Source organism: Brienomyrus brachyistius, chromosome 22 (genome assembly GCF_023856365.1).
Source record: "Brienomyrus brachyistius isolate T26 chromosome 22, BBRACH_0.4, whole genome shotgun sequence".
In the NCBI taxonomy this organism is placed as follows: domain Eukaryota; kingdom Metazoa; phylum Chordata; class Actinopteri; order Osteoglossiformes; family Mormyridae; genus Brienomyrus; species Brienomyrus brachyistius.
Genome location: NC_064554.1, coordinates 11,830,486 through 11,850,937, shown reverse-complemented (window position 1 = coordinate 11,850,937; position 20,452 = coordinate 11,830,486). Strand labels below are relative to the sequence as shown.

Below are 20,452 nucleotides of genomic sequence, written 5' to 3'. Positions count from 1 at the left end.
TAGTATATGACATAACCGCACTTGATGTCATCGTTAACTATTTCACTAAATAAGTCCCCCCCATATTTTTTCTGCCCTTCTTTTTTGTTTTTAATTCTCCTTGTTTGATTTTCTCTCTGATCTTGTGATCCATATATCACTACTACAAAAAAGAGGCCAGTTTCAGACACTTGATCCAGTTAGTGCAATAACTCAAAAAGTATTTGACAGATCTTTTTCCATCCATCACAGACATGGCTAACTTGCCTGGGGGCCCTAAAGGTCAAAACCCAATGTATACGCTGAGGGGCTGCTGATGGTAACTTGTGCTGTACATTGAGAAGACCCTGGGTCCCCCTGGTGGTAAACTTATGTTACAAGTGCTAATTTGCGCTGTGTATGTCAAAGGACCCTGGGACCCTGTGTTCAACTCTCGCTCTATATGCAGAGGGTCTGGGTGGTCAATTAGCATTTTATATTAGGGTCGTAGTGTTTAGCTATAAATGTTGTGACTTGCAGCCACTAGTGCTGAGAGGCCCCCTCCAGCCCGAGGCCCTGGGCCCCTGGCCCCTCTGGTCCAGTCCATAATCCAACCATGTCACCTACTCCTGCATTGACCCTTAAATTTTGAAAGAGTCACTACAACCGATAATGCATTTAATGGAAATGGAGAACAACATGTCTGCGAGACCGGGACTGCAGCAGCATAGATCGCCACCTAAACACACAGTCACACACACACGCGTGAGCCCCCACATGCATGTGACTGAACACGCATGCTACTGCCATTGAGTGGCTAGAGAAAAACACGACAGGACAGCATTCCCCTCCAAAAACAATGCAGAGTGTGTGTCTTTAAGCTAAATTTAGCACAATTACCACGCTAGAGTTGTTTTGGAAGAAATGGGAATTATTGAGGGCTAAATGATTCTTTCCATGTGCACCATATGCCATTGTAAATAAAAGACAAAAGCGAAAGCATTATGCTACAAAAAGTGCCATAGATCTGTATGTGAAAACTAAATATGCAAAAACAATCAAGGTCAAACCGCTGGAAGGACAGTAAATTTTAGCTTTGTTGCCACTGGGTAATAAAGTCAAACAAAACATCTTTTTTTCCTTTATTTTGTCTTTTAAATTTTCTGTAAGGAAAATCTAATACCAGGCTGTCATTCAACAACAAAGCTGACGTCAGGGAAATTTGGCAGGGGAAGGCAAACCTGTGTTTGGCCATTGTTAACGAGTACTATTGTTTTATAGGCTAAATGTAGCACAATTAATACGCTGGGTTTGCTCTGCAAGAAATGGAAATTGTTGCGGGCTAAAGGAATCCTTCCCTGAGCATCATATGTTTTTGTAAATGAAAGATAAAAAACGATGCTGTTATACGACAGGAAGTACTACAGAATGTAGCAGGTGAAACCTAACACCAAAAAAATCAATCAAGGCCAGACCACTGTGAAGATAAAGAGAAATTAATTTTGGCTTTGTCTATCTATCAATAAAGGCAAAATGAACGTTTTTTTCCCCCTTAATTCCATCAAGTATCCTTAAGCAAACAGATCAGCCCAGGGGAAATCCAATGATATCATTCAGGGATCTCTTGCCTCACCAGCCAAGCCTCCCGAGGGATTCCCACCAGCATGCCTCGCCCAGTCAGGGATGCCCTATTCAGCTCGGGTGCTAGATCACCAGGGTCTCCAATCATTGATCACGCCCCTTTGCCCAGATGTCATTGGCTTTCTTTGATTACCCATTATTAAAGTGACCAAGATGCGTTAGGGAGGCATGAGATCTTCTCGCTTCCTGGGAGTGCAGGGGTGGAAAGTTCTGGTTCAGAAAATACAAATCCAGACCAGGATTTTGTTCCAACCAGTTGAGTATAACGATTCACATTCACAGAACTGCTTAGTTGAAACAAAGTCTTGGTCTGGACTTTCTGAACCTGAACTTTCCACCTCTATTTGAGCATTTATTCTTGTGACTACTGTCTGTCTGTCTCTCTCAGTCCCAGTGCCATCCTATCCACTTGCCCATCTGATCACCCATCGCTTGATCTCGGCCTGCACCTCTGCTTCTGCCTGTCGACTGGATCCTGTTGCTCGCTCTGTTGATTTTGCCTTTTGGAATAAGATGCCACCGCTGGAATCTGGTCTGCATTTGCTAGTTCCATGCAACTCTAATACTAGGCTGGTATATAATATGGCAGGGGGACCTAAGCCTCTGCGTTTATGCTGGAGCAGAGGCCAACACCATTGTTAAGGACAATGTTAAGGAGCACTTTTGTTTAATAAGCTGCCTATAAATGATGCACGCATTTCGGGGAGGGGGGGAATTACCTTGCCAATGTCCGTCGCCTTCAAAACCTATTAAAACAGGACATGTAATTACCTAATTATGACATAAATGCCACACCCACGCCCAGCCACAGCCAGAGACCCCACCTACAACGATTGTCATCCCCGGAATCTAAGCACCTGCATGGCATCTCACCGGACTGCTTTGGTGTTTTAAGCTGATTACAGAAGTCAGTCTTTGTATTGAATATTGAGTGTTTGCATTATACTGAGTGTCTCGGGTGTGTATTGTAGTGTTAGGTGCATGACATATTGTTAGACTGCTGATTACCTGCTTCTCTGGTTCTGACCCGGTCTGTATCTGACAGTGTCACCTGCCTGCTCATTAAACAACCATCTGTTCTACATTTAGATCCTCTACTTGTATTCATTACAATAATTTATTCTCTCACGGCATCTAAAAAGCTACTTTATCGTTTAAGGAACATAAACAAGCAAATGTGTCGAATCCTACTTACCGTAGTTAGTAGCAAACCGATGTGGAAATTTTTGCCAATACCGCTAACTGATAGGCCTGATATTTTTGTCTAATATTACTGATACCAATAACCATGTAGTGTCTGAGCTCCACAACAGTCACATGACAAGCAACAGTCCCATGACAAGCAACTGGGTGTTTATAGACTTCAAGACAGTCTATTATTTTGGATACTTGGATAGAATTAGGAAGGATCATACAAATACTCCAATATACATTAAAGAAGTGTTGAGCTTAGTGCCATTTGATGTACTAAATCTTCACCTTCAAAACATTTATCTAGTCAGTGACTGAAATCCTTTAAAGGTGCCATGATACCACAGACATTTCCTACATGAACAAACGACACGCTAAAACGAGCCAGTAGAAAGGTCACAGTTTATTGAATGATCACCCGAACTGTTGACAGAAACAGCGATCGACCTCGTTGGGGGTTGGGGTTCGTACACAGGCATGCTGCATGACGGCACAGTCACAGCTGTGACACACTTCCACAGACCCCCACCGGCTGTTCGGGGACGAGCCAGTGAGGAGAGGCAGGTTAGTGACCATTTCAGTCAAAGGAGTGTTTCTAGGTGAGCAGTCAAGCAAAAGAGACACAACTTCTGTGTAACTGTTAACAGTGATGTTCCATCCCCTTGGTTCATACAGAGCTAAAACTACTGAGAGATTTATCAAAACATATAAAGTAAGAAGCTAAAACAATCCGTTAAACTATTGTGTTGTAACCCTGTTTACTTAATTGTTTAATCATATTGGCAACAAGTTATTTGAGGGGACAAAAATACTTAGTAATTAGTTACTACTGAAGTTCACATCATGAACAAATCAAGTTACTAAGATGAAAGATGTCATGATTCATTAATGATGAACAAACATGACTTTCAATTGTGTTATTCATTAGTAGTTCTTTCAGTTGTTCCTTCAGTAGTTCACTAAGAGTTACAGAATTAACAGATATAGTAACAAATATAGTAACTACTTGGCATAAATGATCTGTCACAATTCATTAACGATGAACAAAATTGACAGCAATATTTTACATTTGTTATTCATTATTATTTCATACAGTACTTCCTTCGGTGGTTCCTTCAGTAGTCCACAAAGGTTTACATAATTAACTGCTATAGTAAGAAATGTAGCACTTGCTTGAGAAAAGATGTGACAATTCGTTAATGATAAACATGAGATCAGTTTGTAACTAACACTTAGTTCGTAGTTAATTAATACGTAATTAATACATGATACTACCCTATTTGTGTCCCTTCAAGTAATGTGTTACCTTTGTTTTTTGATCGTATTATACTTGTAAACACACGTTAAAAGTTGCACTGGTGAAAAAGCTTGATCGGGACTGTTCCCAGTGCTCCCTCGGCTCTGGGTCCCGTAGCCCACTGTTGGCCCTGACTTACTGAGGTCATGAAGAAATAATCATCCCTCATCTGTTAACCTGGACATTCATAACTTGTCACATCACTGCATAAATGTTATAATTTGACAAGAACTGGAATGTTCCACTATTTGGTGGTGGGGTGGGGGGTTTCTGTGTACTCTTGCAAGGGCAGAATACACATTGAGATGCTAACACGCTTACACTGCACAGATAGACATTAGAAGATGTTGGAAGATTCTGCTGTAGGAACCAAAAACTGCCAAATCAAACACTGCTGCCCCCGTGACCAATGCCTCTCTTGCCTCTTTAATGCTAAATGTTCAATACAACGTATGACTGAAAACTACTGCTGTTTCCGATGGACACTGATGCTAAACTGGCCACATTTTTTGCCCCTCAGATGATGTAAGTATGTACCCATTTATGGGCCAAAAGCTGGTACCCTGGTGTAAGTATAAAGTAATACCCTGCTCTACTGTGTTAACATGAATCTGCAGAAGTGGAATTAAGTCACTGACTTTCAAGTAATAAGTAAGTCTCAAGTTTTATCGCTCAAGCTCTAAGTCAACAAATCAGAGTCTCAAGTCCTAAGCTACAAGTTCTGAACAAGTGTGAATATAATCCTTGCTTGTTACTTGAAAGCCAATGCCTTGTTCTCACCTCTGTCAATCTGTATCATGATATCTAGAGTGGTCTGGACTCAACAGTAAGTCTTCTGTGACTCCTGTGACTCCTGTGGCCTTTCCCTTTATTCTGTTCTGGCTGAGGACAGGGACAGCCCCTTACTTCATATATATGCAGATTCTGTTATAGCCTTCATAAAGTGCGAAAGAGAACAATCATCTCGATATACCTAAAACACCCACATTGTAAAATTTCTCAAAATCTAAGTAGAGTAAAAGATCTGAGCAGTGGCTGAGTGACTACATGTAGCCAGCCAGGCCACGCTGGGAACAGCGGGGGAGATAATCAGCTGGGTCTTTCCCAGAAGTATCGAGATAATATTCTTAAAAATAATCACAGTTCAATAAATTCCAATACAAGCCTAGAGATATTATATCAAATTGTTTTACGAACTTTTAAATATCTGTTACAAAAAAAGCCAGACATTTAACCTAACTGAATAAACCCATTCACACATTAAACAAAAAAACTGATTTCATATTAGCATGTCTAATTGATGTTTTGTAAAAAATGAAGCATTTTGCCGTCACCACTGTGCAGAAGGGGAGATGCATCCTCCAGTCTCTACTACGGGCATCCCAGGATGCACAAGCCCCTGTCCGATCAAGGGCTCCCTCTTGGCACAGTAGAGACGTAGCGACCTTTTGTTAGCGAGGACACCCAGCTTGTTCCCCCGGGTGGTCGGGCAGCACCACGGCAGAGATTGGGCGGGCGGGCACTCCTATGGGCGCCCTCAGTGCTGCCACTACTTTTGGAGCGCTCCCTCCCTCGTGGAGCCCCAGGGGCCAGCTAGAAACCAGCCACCAGAGTGACTCCATCACGATAGAGACACAAATGGGGGCCGTCCCCTCCCCCGATGAGTTTGGCTTGTTTCAATGGGCATGTTGTCGAGGAAGCCCGGTCGCATTCCACTTTCGCATTTTGAAGCATACAGTCCCTGGACACAGAGTAGCGGGACCTAGACTGACAGCTCACTCCCCTCTCTGCCGGTCCCTGAGTGCCTGCTGTTACTGCACAGCTGCCCCCAGACCCCTCCAGGCCCACAAACGGCAAGCCGTCGATGTCCCAGTCAGAGATGGTCTGATGGGGGAAGCGCTCACAACCAACTATCTGTCACCACTGTAGTGCCAGAAGAATGTCTTTCCAAACGGGGAGGGGGACCTTTCAAGCTGTGGGGGCACCTTGATTTTTATGTAATCAACATCTGCAAGACCATTCAGATCACAATGCCTGTGGTGTGGTGAGAAAATGAACAGAAAATACAGGAAAATACCAAGGGTGTGTAAACACTAATTAACCTCGGACACTGAATGTTTCTAAATACACTATTAGATGGTGAGGTGGTGAATTTTTCTTATTTTTCCCACAATACAATAAAATGATCTTTCTTCCTCTAGTCAAAAAAAAAAAGCTGATATGGATTCTCATCCGGGCTACAAATAGTCTGGCTTACAAAATCAAAGGTCTAAATTCACTGGTTCTCCTGCAGGTCCATGTCCATTAATGTGGGACCTCTGAGGAAAGCATTACATCTGAAACTGGAGTTATAAAGTCCAAAGTCAGCGTGTCATAAATGCACAAACACACACCGACGTACATCGGCGTCCTGCCAGTCGGAGGGTTGATCATGCTGTCACACTCCTGCACGGACGCCGCTCTCTGCAGTTCTGGGTCTATGCTGTTATAATGCTAAATAAAATTAAAGCTTTAGTAAACCATATTAAATGATATAAAATACAAATCAATATTAGAGAATCTCATGTAGGGTATGAGGAATAACTATTAAAAGTGTGTTTAACCCTTTAGCTAAAAAAACACACACCAGTTCCACAGCTGATCATATATATTTTAAACAACTAATATATATATATTTATAGGTGCAAATTCCTTCCTGTCCTTCCCTCAGTGGGCTGCCACAGTCTGTCCATTAGTTAATGTCACAGAGGACTCTGCCGCTCCTGGACTGTCTCCATGAGCTGGGGGTGTCGCTTGGTATCGCAGCCTCAGAAAACAACAACAACAGCAGAAAATGAAAGACGCAAATGTCCTTTAGCCGATACTCAGAATCCTGGAGACAGACCTCTAGTCTCCTGCCCCCCCTCACGCCAGCGCTCACCACAGCTGCCGGCCAGTATAGGTTGGGGGTGCGGACGGCACCTACGGGTGAGAGACGGGTATTTAGTGACCGTGTGAGCAGTTCACTGGGAGCACTTGAAATTTTTGATTGGGATGTTAGTGGGGTTATAGACGTGAACCCGCTTAAGAGCGCGGTGTGATTCACATTGATGGGGGTGCAACCCAGTTCTGATGGGACCTGCAGTCGTGGTGTTTAGGCTCGGGGCAGGTGAGATCTTAGTATCGAGGAAAGATCAAACCAGTATTTTCAGTTGAGTGTTTGGGTCACTTCAGTGTGTGTGTGTGTGTGTGTGTGTGTGTGGTGGGGGGGGGGTTTCACAGATCACTTTTGGGGACAAAAATGTCCCCAAAGTGCGGTAAAACCTGAAACATACTTTTGGGGACACTTCTTCAGGTCCCCATCTGGATAACCTCAATGTTATAAAAATCTGTGGATCTAATCAAAAAAGTAAAATTGCCAAAAGTCGTGTATTTTGTTTGGTTACTTATGGTTAAGGTTAGAGCTGGGTAGGGGTTAAGGTCGTCATGTTCATATTAGAGTTTTCCCCACAGAAATGAATGCAGAGTCCCCACAAAGATATAATTACAAACCTGTGCGTGTGTGTGAGCTGCTGAATGAGGAGCTGCACTCACCGCCCCGCCGTTTAGGATCATGGTCATCTCAGTGGGCTGGTAGACGTTGCTGCGGAAGGGGGCGCTGGGCCTTGTTCCTGTGTTGCCGTTCCGCTGACTTCCGGAACGAGCTGCATGCGGGGGTGGGCAGGACAGAGTGAGAGCCGTGCTCCCTCTCAAACACACACTAACACAGGAGGTCACAGCGGTAAAGTGAAAGCATCGTACCTGTGTTACTGTCTTCAAATGAGAAGCCCTGGTTCTCCCCAAACTGCCGGTGGGACAGGGGAATGTCCTCATCGAAGCTGGCCTCCCTCAGGCGGGGTGGGGCCTGCGAGGTGTCAAAGTAATCGGGACCCGTAGGTTGCGGGGCGGGACGCAGGCAGGCATGGGCCTCGGGGGCGGCGTGGAGCATCAGCAGCAGCCAGGCCTGCGCCACCAACACCACCGCCTGAGCCGGGTCGTCCCAGGTGGAGGACAGGCCGAGAGCCACGTTGCCGTACAGATAGAAGATCAGCCAGGCGGCCCACAGCAGGACGGAGGCGATGCAGGTGGCGAGCAGCCATGCAACGTTGCATTTCCACTGTGACTGCTCCCCGCACAGGCCGCAGGCCGCAACCACCAGAGATGTGACGAGCAGGACCAGCACATAGGTGCAGGCCAAGGCGAAGTCCAGCGGCTGATACTGACAGGCTGGCTGGCCCTGACGCACTACCGTCAACAGGATCCACTCAGCGGCGATGATACCCTGCACCGTGGCCAAGCCCACTGCCAGCCCTGCCAGGGCACAGCCGCTGGGACCGCGGGCGCCGCGCACCAACCGGCGCAGCCGCACACCCTGGGTCACCAGGCAGGCAAAGCACGTGGCGAACAGCGCCCCCCAGAGGGCGCGCCGGATGATACAGAGACGCTCATCTCGCTCGATGAGGTACGCGAAGCTGAGGGCACAGAGGCCGACGATGGCGCCGAGCAGCAGGAGCAGTGCCGCCACCCCACTGCGCTTCTCAGCTTCGGTGATTCGCCGCAGCCGGCAAAGCAGCACCAGCGCCAGGATGAGTGAGGCCAGGGCTGCGCCGCCAGCCGCCGCCTCCACCGCCACGCCCCACACCGCGTCCAGGTCGCACAGCGCGGTGAGGGGCCTCTTCAGGAAGGAGCCGCAGCCACGAGGGGAAGCCTCATCTTCTGAAAAGCCACCGCCCACAAGGGAGAGGAGGAGGAGACCGAAGATCATGGAAGGGGATGCCATCACTGGCGGAGAGAGAGGAAAGGAGAGGGGGGAGAGAGAGAGAATAGAATCAATTTTTGGGTGGAAGAGGCTTTAGTCCCATGAAAAACTGTACAGTTGTGCAGGACGCATCTCAGGTCACAAGCAGACCGACCCAATGTCTGAGGAGTGAGTGAGATTGTGGGCACCTTCTTAAAAAGCAGAACGCACCACTGTACAAAGATAATAAGCTCGCTACATGGGCATGATACACCAAAGCAACTGAAACAAAGATAAAACCTCGGCTTAGTCAGGAATGTAGAAGATGCTCAGTAGTCTGTTTAACGTTTTGGAGAAATAAAGCAGCCAGTCAGATTTGGTAGAGGCAAAGTGGCGTATTCGTTGGTACACAGTGTCCTGGACATGGGCAAACACATCCTTTCCCTGTAAATCTTTAATGAGGCGATTAGAGCATCTAAGGACAGAGTAGCAAGAGAAGGAATAATCAAGGAATGATACGGCATCACCAAGGGCAGTCAGCAAAGAGTCTTAAAGTCCTTATAACGGCTGCTTTGTACACACTAGGAGCTCAAAATTATTGGGGGGGGGGTGTTGTGTGAAAACACAACTCACTCTATTAGCCTGTGGCCCCAAGGTCTCAATGAAGCCCTAGCTGAGACCTTGCCCCCGCCCCAGCAGTATGTAGGACTGGCTGCCGCCCCCCAACCCAGAAGTACGTAGAGCTGGCCAATGCCCCCAATCCAGGAGTTGTAGTTTACTGCTGCCCATTGTATACTACAGGGGCTTAGTTACGATTATGAAATATGTAGTATTTCAGGTGATGCTCTGCAGGGAGCTCCTGGTGTCCCAGAATTCCAGAGGTCAAGAGGAGAGTCAAGAATGGAAGCTTGCCAGAGTGATGGCTCTACTCCAAATGACCGTCAGCGCTGGGGGCATCTAAATCTCCTGGGAGCAGCCAGCATTGATATTATGAGATACATCCATATAGATAATAAAGCAATGATCTCATTAACAATTTTTAAACAATTTACAGCCTTCAGTTTTTTCCCACTCTGGCTTCCTCCCAGAGACATGCAGTTACACTAATTAACAACTATAAATTGCTCATAGTACATGACTGTGTATGTTTGTGAGTATTTGTCCCTGAATATCTGTCCAGAGTAGCCCACTGCTTCGTGCCCTGCCTGGTCCGGACTAGCACACAATCCTGCTCAGGATAAGCATTTGGAAGATGGATGAATGGAGGTAGCAAGTAATTAAGCTTTAATGTATTGATGCAACAAGAATATTGATATTGCATTTAATACCGCTGTTTCAAATATTATTCAAATGCTTAGATTACTTTGGAGTTTCTATATATGAAAGGCTGTTTCGACCTGCCAGTTTCCATCTGGGAAATTGCACAATACCGGTTTGGCAAACAGTAACACCTACATGTGACGTGGAGAGCACTTTCAAAGAGCAAACAGCTTTCAGCGAGGAGCTGGGCGGAGATGAGGTAGGCGCAGCCTGGAGGAGCGGAATGCTCTCTGCTTAATGGTGGCAGACTTTTTACAAGAGTGGGGGTGTGGGACAAAAGGCTGGGGGAGGAATGGAGGAAAATGGGGGATTTGGGAGAGGAGAGGGCTGCCAGGTCACCCTCATACAGGGAGTATGCTGTGGGCAGTACGGTGAATTTTAGTTGTGCATTTCACACTTCAGTGTGAACTATGTACTAATGTAGCGAGCATGCTTGGAAAGTGATGCATTTACAAGTGCTGTGCTTTTTGCACACCTTGTGCATTTTGCACATGCTGTGCGTTTTGCATGGTTTGTTTTTATTTTTGCATGTTCGCATGCCTTTCTCTCACGCTGTGCTTTTTGTCTGCACTGTTCCTTTCGTGCATGCTGTGCTTTTCATGTGTGCTGTGCATTTTGCACGGTCCACGCTCTTCTCATGTGTGGTGCTTTTTTGCATGTTCTGTGCTTTTCACACACAATTCTTTTCAAATGTGCTATGTGTTTTGTGTGCGTGGTGCATTTTATGTGCTGCCTCATGCTTTGCACACACACTGCTTTTCATGTGTACTACGCTTTTTTGGGCATGCTGTGGTGCGCAGTGTTTTGCACACTGTGGTTTTGCCCATGCTGCGTGTTTTGCACACTCTGTAGGTTTCACGCATGCTGTGCATTATGCATGCTGTGCCCGCTGTGTTTTTCACATGCGCTCTGCCTTTCGTGTCTGCTGTCCTCTTCATGCGTGCTGTGCTTTTCACATTCACAAAGGCAGGAAAGCTCTTGCCAAGAGCCGTCTACCCACCTGTCTGCTCCAGCACTCATTAATGTGCTGCAGGAGCAGGGCGGTGTAATAATGCAGACAAAAATGCATTCATTTGTGTTTGTGATGGTGGTTAATGGCATTTCAGGAAACCCTTGTACGATGCTACTGTTTTGGTGCAATGCATCCCGACATTGCTGGTTATTAATTGGGAATGAGGGTTTGGCTGCATTGTGATGGAGCCCCCCCTCCCCTCCCGTGGCTGAATGGGGGTGGGTGGACTAAGGGGGCTCTGTTTTATCCTGCCTCCTCACTCACCCCAGAGCAGGGGGACACCACATTCCCGGAGACTTTCTCCCAGGCCCCTTTCTGTCTCCTTTGCATTCATATTTAAACATCTTGTTTGTCTCTCTCTCCCCCCCATCCACTCTGTGGGTCTCCAATAGCCACCACCCCACCCCCAAGCAAAGGAGTGTGCTAAGAACCTCTTCTGCTCACACACCCCCCTCCCGCCATGACTCTTCATCCTTATTATGTGCTCCCCCCAACTCTCCTCTCTTTTTTTTCCTCTCTCCCTTTATACCAGCTGTACTTATCTGAACTCTTTGCCTTACGGGGGTCGAGAAAGCCCAGTGAAATTCAAAATAAAAAACGCGTCTAATGGAAAAACACACTGTAAAGCAACAAAGGATATTATTCAAGTTCACAACGCATTTGCAAACACATTGCAAATTCATAGACGCTACACAAATTCAGAAAACGTCAAAATGACAACACAGGCGAACCACATTTTGCAAAAGCGGGGCACATTCACAGACGCACTGCAAATACAGAAAACAACCACAACTTCGAAAACGCGCTGCAAATAGTCACAACACAACAGAAGTGTTTCCGGAGGACACTCTGTCCGGGCGTACTTTTCAATAGAGCCGTTCGATTACAGCCATTGCTGTAATTTCAAGAGCGTTTGACACGGTTGTGTTGTAGTTTGAAATCAAAATTATGTCAATAGTGACGCTGTCCGTTTTATTACCTTATATTCATGTAAGAAATATACATGTCAGTTAGATGGTAATCTACCTGAGACATAAGGAAGAAAAAAAAATCTGTTATAATGATCATCCACTTATAGTCAATTTCACCCGGGCAGACGTGATCACTGTATGCGGTTTCCATTGTATCTTTTATTTGAACAGATTGCCACAACAATAACCAAGAAGCTGTGTGGTAAATGGTAGGATTAATGTGATTGATAACTGCTGTACTATAGCCTATAATCGCACAGAGAGAAACACAGGATAATCAAAAATACAGCTGCCACTGATTGTTTACGGTAACTTAAAACCATGCAGTGTGCCAGATTAATAGCAAAGTTTAAATGTTTATGTTAAAAACATTTATTACGGGCATGTGCCCATCCGGAAAAGCACCCCCCGGAAAGACTTCCGTTGCGTTGTGACTATTTGCAGCACGTTTCCGAGGTTGCGGTTTTCTATATTTGCGGCGCATCTGTGAACGTGAGGCGCTTGTGTAAGACGTGGTTCGCATGTGTTGTCGTTTTGCTGTAAGTGTTTTCTGAATTTGCGTAGCATCTATGAATTTGCAGGTTCCTTGTGAACTTGAATAATATGCTTTGTTGCTTTGCAGCGCGTTTTTCTATGAGACGTGCGTTTCTTTATTTTGAATTTAACTGGGTTTTCTCGGCCACCGTAATGCCTGCTGGGGATGCCTCGCCCGGGCCGTTGTGACACTGCACACACATTTACACTGTTACAGTGCATTTATTGAAAACTCACCTTCGCCTAGGGTTACCCCCTAATCATGTCAGCAAGGCTACTTCAGGTTTAATAAACTTCTTTAAAACCGAGAGGCTCCGGTGCTTGACTAAATACTTCAGTTCTTCTTGTGCTTTAACGGGTTTGTTTCCTTGACTGAAAGACTCATACAGCTGTTTCACACTAACATTAGTGACACACGCATGATTCTAGGCGACTGACCAATCAGCAAGAACTCAGTGAGTAAGTAAAAATTCAGTCCTATTGATTGAAATGGCAGTTTACAAATCCTGTCCAAGCTCCAAGTGTCCTGCCTGACATACAGTCGCTTAGGGGGTAACCTGGCTGCAGCTAGGGTGACTTCTCAATAAATGCCAGCTAGGTTACAAATGCACTACTTAACACTATTATTATAACGGCAGGACATACCGACAACCGTCACCTGAAGTCTACAACGATACTACAACAATCAACCGATGTGAATACTACAACAAATCAACCGATGTGAAACGAAGCAATTTCTCTTTCTGTATATCTCACTTAAACTAAAACCTTAACTGATTTTTTCTAAGCAGTCGACTCACTTAAACCACAGTTTACGTTATATAGGAACGTAGCAGATATCGCACTCATGTCACATAGTAAACTGCACACAGTCTGTAAACTGATCAGCTGCGCTGTTGAATAAAGAGTGTGCAGCAAGGCTGATGAGGAAGAATTGGTTCAAAACAAAAAATCATGATCAATATCATAGACATTTTGACCATATCGATCGCCCACCTGTTACATATATATAGCAACTGCCTTGAGGCAGGAATCAATCCTGGAGGGGATGCAAACAGAAGGTTGTACACTCACTGATTCACCTATATGGTCAATTCAGGCTCTCCTCTTCACTCAGTACTACGTGGGGCTCACGACAGTAATGCACATGCAATTTTCAGATGACAAGAACTGTAGTGAACTTTTCAAGATTATCCAGTACGTGTTAAAGAAAATCAGTTTAAAGTTTACCGCCACTGCTTTTGCGTGGGCTCCGCTTGGGCTCTCCAAGCCAGTCATAATGATTTCTGTCCTTGCCGTTGGAGTCAGTCACAGACAGTCTGGCGAGTTTATGAGAAGTTTAACAAGATGACCGAGGAGGAGAAAAGCACGCAGGAACCAGTCGCCAAAAGACACTCACCTTCTACTGGATGGACATTTTCAAGATTCCACAGGGACGATATTGAGCAAAAAGCAAGTGATTTATTGGTAGCACTTTCTGCCTTTTTAATTTGTGTCAACTTCAAGAGGCTAAAAGGGCACATGGCTTATCTATGGCTAACCTGTGGGGGTGTCAGACTGCCTGGATGGGAATGCGCTAAGAGTCTGGGAAATCATTAGATTTTGGTTTCTAATTTAAATACTTTCTGCTATTATACAATTAAATAATTACTTGCATAAGTTCTGCTCATCTGCCGGATGTTTCCTTTATCTGCGACTCAAATACGTTCCTGTGTAACACGCCGAAAAACCATTTATACCATTTAAACCATTAATAAGCAGAATCTGTTGCTTACCCAATTGACTTGTCAGATTTAAGGTACCCCAACTTAAATGGCCTTTATTTTCATTCACTTACATTTAGCCCAGACTACCTTAAATCTGACTAGTTATCCTGCTAAGCAAGAAATCCTGCTTTCTGAAACAAGCTTCAGTTCTAGCCAGGTTCATTGTTAGCGATACCAGTTCATAACAACGCATTGTGCAGGATTTTACGCATACAAACACTGTAGCAACATGTCCACAGATAGCAGCTGGACAGTACTTTGTGTACGACTGATTTAATGAGCCACAAATAAGATGTATGTGCCAATAAACAGTATATAACTACAGCTTTCACTTCTGTTGATGATGGGGGCAGCCATCTTAAATTCTGAGGTCGGAGTTGCAGAGGTTTGTCTGTATTCCGACTTCATGGGGCGTTCCGTCTGAAATTTCCAACTAGGAACTCGGAATTTGCAACTTCCAAGCTCAATGGAACAGGACATAAGCCCCTGCTAACGTGGGATTACTGGGGGTGTCAGTCCATAGGTGTCTTCATATTAGATGTTGTTGCGTTGCAATCGTGCCGATTTACATGGTATTTAAGTTCTGCAATGAATGCATTTTCATTCCCTTTTAATGTGACACTCCCACACTATTGAGACTTTTTCTCCGAACCCTCATATGCTACGCTCCATTCTCCTCCTGCCATATTGCTGAGTATTTGAGAAGGCAAATTTTAATCGATGCTTTTTAAAATCAAGCTTAATTCGTAAGTATTTACAACAACTTTACTCCACAGTATACAGCTACATAGACACAGCATTACGCACTGATACAGTGTAAAGCTACATAGACACAGCACAGCATTATGCACTGATACAGTGTACAGCAACATAGACACAGCATAGCATTACACACTGATACAGTGTACAGCAACATAGACAGTACAGCATTACGCATTGATACAGTGTACAGCTACATAGAGACAGCACAGCATTATGTACTGATACAGCGTACAACTACATATAGACCGCACAGCGTTGTACACTGATACAGTGTACAGCTACATAGAGACAGCACAGCATTACGCACTGATACAGTGTACAGCTACATAGAGACAGCACAGCGTTATACAACGATAAAGTGCACAGCTACATATAGACTGCACAGCGTTGTACACTGATACAGTGTACAGTTACGTACAGAGATGCTACAGCGTTACATCAAAGGTATATGAGTTGTGCATTCACAGAAGCCATTCTGTACACCGCTGTTGAGCTGTTGCTTTTGCACTTGTGGGATCAGCCCCTAACTAGATGTTTTGGTTCATCACACCATCCTCAGCAAACTCTTGACACTGTAGTGTGTGAGAATCCCAGGAAGGTGGCTGTTTCTGAGATGCTATAACCAGCACGACAACCACACCATGTTCCAAGTCCTTCAGATCAGGTGTCTTGCCCATTCTAACACTTAGCTGAATGGTAACCTAACTGCTCAAATCCATCTGCGTTTTTCAGTGCTGGGTAGCAGCAACACGATTGGCTGTTCAGAGGAGGGTGCTTTCTGCAGTGACGAGCACGCATCCCTGACCCAGTGGCCATGAGTACCGAGCCCAGAAGACACGCACTGCAAACAGCTGGCCATCGTATACATCGCACCGTATACATTACTAACCACGACTGTCTTACATGACACGCACAATACCATGTGACTTACACAAGTCACTGGATCGACTCCAGCATCTGTTCTTTCGTGGGTGTGGGTTTGCTGTGGGTACTGGGAGAGGAAAAACACCTCCCCCCCATCAGAAAATTTGAGCCCACCCTATTTTGATGGCTCCCTGTTACACGACCATCACCTATCTCACTGCTCTCACTGCAGCTGGACGGGTACCACGCATACCCTGAAAATGCCTCCCTCCCAAAATCCTTCACCCAGATATATATTCATGGCACCGAGCAGTGTAGGAGAAGGGAGGAACGGCCTGGACACGCAGCCCCCCCCGTCCCCCTCCCCGCGGCTCTCTTTGACTGACAGGCAGCATGCGTCTGTGCTTGCCTACAGCCACTGGCCGATTTGCAGGGATGGAAGTGAGGGGAAAACCCCAAACGAGCCATTTCCCAAGCTAAAAATGAACAATTCAGTTTTCGACAAGGGAACGCAGACATACTTACATCGGATAATTAGGACTCATTACCATATGCCTTGGCTTGCAGTGTGACCATATGCTAATTGACTTGACAATTAACAGCTTGGGCGTTTAACCTCTCAACATGGCTGGATGCGGCTCGGGGGGGTTCACCCCAAGATGCAGCTTATGTGTTGAGTCCCACTTTCTGTAGTCCTTACTGTGCACCACAAGCCCACACAGCATGTTGACATTTACATTTGGTAGTAGTCACCACCGGTGATATGCGTTCGATGGAAATGGAATACAAGATGTCTGCGGGCCTAGAACTTCATTAGACACACTGCTGGACATGCGTGTGCTGCCACATGCGTGTGAGACTGAACACGCATGCTGCTGCCATTGAGTGTCTAGAGAAAAACAAGACAGGATTCCTCAATGTAAAAAAAACACTGTGTTTTTAGTCTAAATTCAGCACAATTAATACACTAGGTGGTTATCGAAGAAATGGAAATTATTGAGGGCTAAAGGATTCCTTTTTTTGTGTACCAAATGTTGTTGTACATAAAAGATAAAATAATAGACAGAAAGGGCATTACAGATCATCTAAAAATCAGTTAAGGCCAGGCGACTGTAAAGATTACAAGTAAATTTTTGTTTTGTTGTCGTCCAACTGAAAATCTTATTTTAATTCCGACTTCTAAATGATCGTTTACGAAAATCTAATATTAGTCTGTCATTCAAAAACAAAGCTGACGTCGGGGAATTATGGCAGGGGGGCCCAAGCCTCCGTGTTTATGCTGGCCAACGCCATTGTTAAGGAGCACTTTTGTTAAATAAGCTGCAGATAAATGAAGCACGCATTTCAGGGGGGGGGGGGGGGATTACCTCGCCAATGTCCGTCTCCGTCAAAAGCCCTTAAAGCACGACACGAAAGCACCTGTGATCGTTTTATATAATAAAACCAATAAATCTAAATATTCTCTTAGCTCTGTATACGATAACAATTGTTTAGTAGTTGTAATTATTGTTGGTATACTTAAAAAAGCTAACAGCTGTCAACGGTGATATTTGCTTTCGTCAATGGAAAGCAAAGGTCGGGGCCACGCTACATGTAAACATACTTCTGGCTCAAACCTCCCCGAAACGACATGCAGAATACAGCGTGCAGCCCAGCCTGCCAAAGCAAAAGCTGCATTTTGGTGCAGTATTTGCACGATCCCTGTCCGTCTGTCAGTCATCATGACAATCATAATATCCGCAGATTTCGTGACGGCAAATCCGAGAAGAAGCTCTCTGGTTTAGATAAATCACATAAGCCATAAAATGCAAAGCGCTGACCGTCGCTACTTACGTAAATACAGACATGTAACTGGCGTTTAGAATCCACGCATGCAACTTTATGTAAGTATCTGCGTACCTTGAGATGTAAACAGTTTCTTGATCGCAAAAAATACACCTGTCGCGTGGTTCTGGGGGAAAATGGATAAAGTCACATTTCGGATTTAGAAGCTCCTGCTTGAGTCGCTGTTTCCATACGCGCTTCCAGGAAATTTCCCAACGCAAATTGCAGCACTGAGCAAATGACGGGGTCTGACCGCTGCCCGGGGCTCCACTGCAGCCGGCTCCGGACGCGCACCCGTGTACGCTTTGGTGAGCAGGAAAGAGGACTTTACTAAGGGCGATGAGAGCTATTGTTCGCCTTGCCTTCTTTGGAAATCCTTTGTTAGGCTCTCCGTCCGAAAAAAAAATCCCCTTCTTAGCTGATCAAATATAAATCTGTGTAGATATATTAAAACAGATTGCACCAGAGTCATACCGTTTGTAAATTACCGAGTTTTCTTTCCGGTCAGTTCCTGAGTTGCGGTTGACCAGAACGCGCACGACCAACATTAAATGTGCGTGTTAATGTTGCACGAAACAGAAATTTTTAATTCCTTTGTGGAGACGCTGAAAACACATCAGCCGTCCGGATGCGACTGCGATCCTCTTGCTTTCTTTTGCCCGTCTTCCTTGGTGTCGCCTCCTCCCCCGTCCCCAAAAATAGCTTCCCGGGGGCGGCTGTCAATGCTACCCGCTCCCCAGCTTCTGGTGAGGCTGACCGCTAACTGGACAGCTCCTCTGCCTAATCTATTGTCTGGAGTGGGGGGGGGGTTCAAGGCGCCTTGATTCAAACTCGCTGGTCGGCCCCCTCCCCCGTGCGGATTATAATGGAAATAATAATCCAAATAGGAAGTGCACAATGAATGCAGCCCCCTTTACTTTCTTCCATGGACTAGAGCAACCACGAGCGATATGTTGTCTCCGGTTTTTTCGTCACGTAGAAAAGCGCGTCCTCAGCTGTTCAGCTCCCGTGAAAGCGCAGAGCTCGCCGGGCGCAAAGCGGCTCTCAGCCTGATCTGAATGTGAATGGCAGCTCTAATGTTTCCCCCCTTTCGCTTCGTGTGCCTGCCTGTTGTTGAGATTACCGTTGTAGGGCTTTTTTCCCCACACGGAGCTTGTGGCGTTTACAAGCCAGCTCGAAAGCCACTGATTGCCCATCACAATCCCGGCACAATGAAAAATTGCCTCCCCGCCTATTTTCACGTGCTTTCAGTTCAGACAAAAGCAGAGAGAACAGCGTTTTACCGACCCTCTGTCCTGCTGCACCCCGCATGACCACCGTCAGTGGAGGCTATAATTATCCGGGATTTGAGATCCATGCCACATGTTTATCAGCTGGCTGTTGTCACTCGTTCTTTTTATACTGATACCATCACTTAACATGTGAGAGAGGCGATAAGAATACAACTGTTTCAACAGCCCCTCTCATGACAGGGACATGCGACAAATTTATTTATTTATTGTTTTCAGGTGTAAATTCTCTCATACCCACGTCCTTCCAAACTGCACCTTTACAGAGTGTTGTTGTTCCGTCTTAAATTCAGTGCTGCAGAGTAACAGAGAGAGGAATTAGTCGTGCTCTGACTTCAAGAACTGCTCTCACCTGCATATGTCTAATAATGAATGGGGGGGGGGGGGGTGGCCATTGGGGGTTGAGGAGGCAACCTGATCCTCTTTCGGTTCCATGGTGGATTTGGGGGATTGTATTTGCTGGACATGTTTATTCATTTTCCATCCTGGCAAGGATGTTATGGACTGGAAGCAGCAAATTCATTAAATTGGCCACAATTTAGTAATAAACACCCAAATGCAACTATTTCTCCTTCCCTTATCCAATTTCCTGAGTCTGGTCACTTACCTTCCTTGTTGTTTTTTTGTATCCATCAGATGTTCACTGGTTCAGCTTTCCGTTGGATTTCATTGGAGTGTCTCTGGTAAGATCTCATACAGTCACCTTACAACCTCAAAATTTCAGTCCGGGTCATTTTTATTTTTTGGAAATGGAGTCATGTGTTGCTGAAGATCTTGTGTGCACTGAGTACTGGGAATATACCATGGCACAATTTAGGAAAATATTTCTAGAGCTGGCTCCAGTGTAAAAGGGAGCTATGCTTGGTTTAGCATGTACGGTTCCTCACACCTCTGCCTCTGTAGGGAGCTGTGTCCCTCGCTGCAGTGTTCCCAGCTTGCCAGGTCTGCTCTAACACAGCGAAAGCTTCTCTCCCAATCCGCGTAAGCGGATTACCTCCCTATCGTCGTCCTGTCAGTCACAATTCTCCTGGCACTCCCAGCTAGCTCAGCACGAGTAGACTCAGTCACTGTCTTGTTCGCTTAAGGACATTACAGTCTTCCCCTAAGTCAGTGGTTCTCAAAGTCGGTCCTCGGGCCCCACTGCCCTGCTTGTTTTCCCTGCTATCCCTGCCCCACACACAAGTCCCAGCTGTCTTTCAGCTTCTGATTGACTGAACGAACCTGATGCAGGTAATCAGCAGTGTGCAGGGCAGGGATAGCTGTAAAA

The 20,452-nt window shown here is 45.5% G+C and overlaps 1 protein-coding gene across 2 annotated transcripts; it reads right to left on the bottom strand.

Moving 5' to 3' along the window:
• Positions 1-3,175: 3,175 nt before the first annotated feature.
• gprc5ba (G protein-coupled receptor, class C, group 5, member Ba) lies at positions 3,176-19,156 on the bottom strand. Of its 2 annotated transcripts, none has more exons than XM_048991981.1 (4): positions 17,972-19,156; positions 7,868-8,887; positions 7,619-7,770; positions 3,176-7,048 (listed from the first exon to the last, which is right to left on the bottom strand). In XM_048991981.1, exons 2-4 carry the CDS (start codon positions 8,883-8,885, stop codon positions 7,004-7,006), a joined length of 1,215 nt encoding a protein of 404 aa, XP_048847938.1. In that variant the 5' UTR covers positions 8,886-8,887; positions 17,972-19,156; the 3' UTR covers positions 3,176-7,003. The 2 variants fall into 2 exon arrangements, with proteins under 2 accessions (XP_048847938.1, XP_048847939.1); XM_048991982.1 differs by having other exon boundaries at positions 7,661-7,770.
• Between the last annotated feature and the right edge of the window lie 1,296 nt (positions 19,157-20,452).

Coding starts and splice junctions, on each gene's coding strand:
- gprc5ba (XM_048991981.1), bottom strand. CDS start 8,885: ATGGCATCCCCTTCCATGATCTTCGGTCTCCTCCTCCTCTCCCTTGTG. Junction 7,771..7,867: donor ATTTGAAGACAGTAACACAG/GTACGATGCTTT, acceptor CCCCGCATGCAG/CTCGTTCCGGAAGTCAGCGG. Junction 7,049..7,618: donor CAGCTCACACACACGCACAG/GTTTGTAATTAT, acceptor TCTCACCCGTAG/GTGCCGTCCGCACCCCCAAC.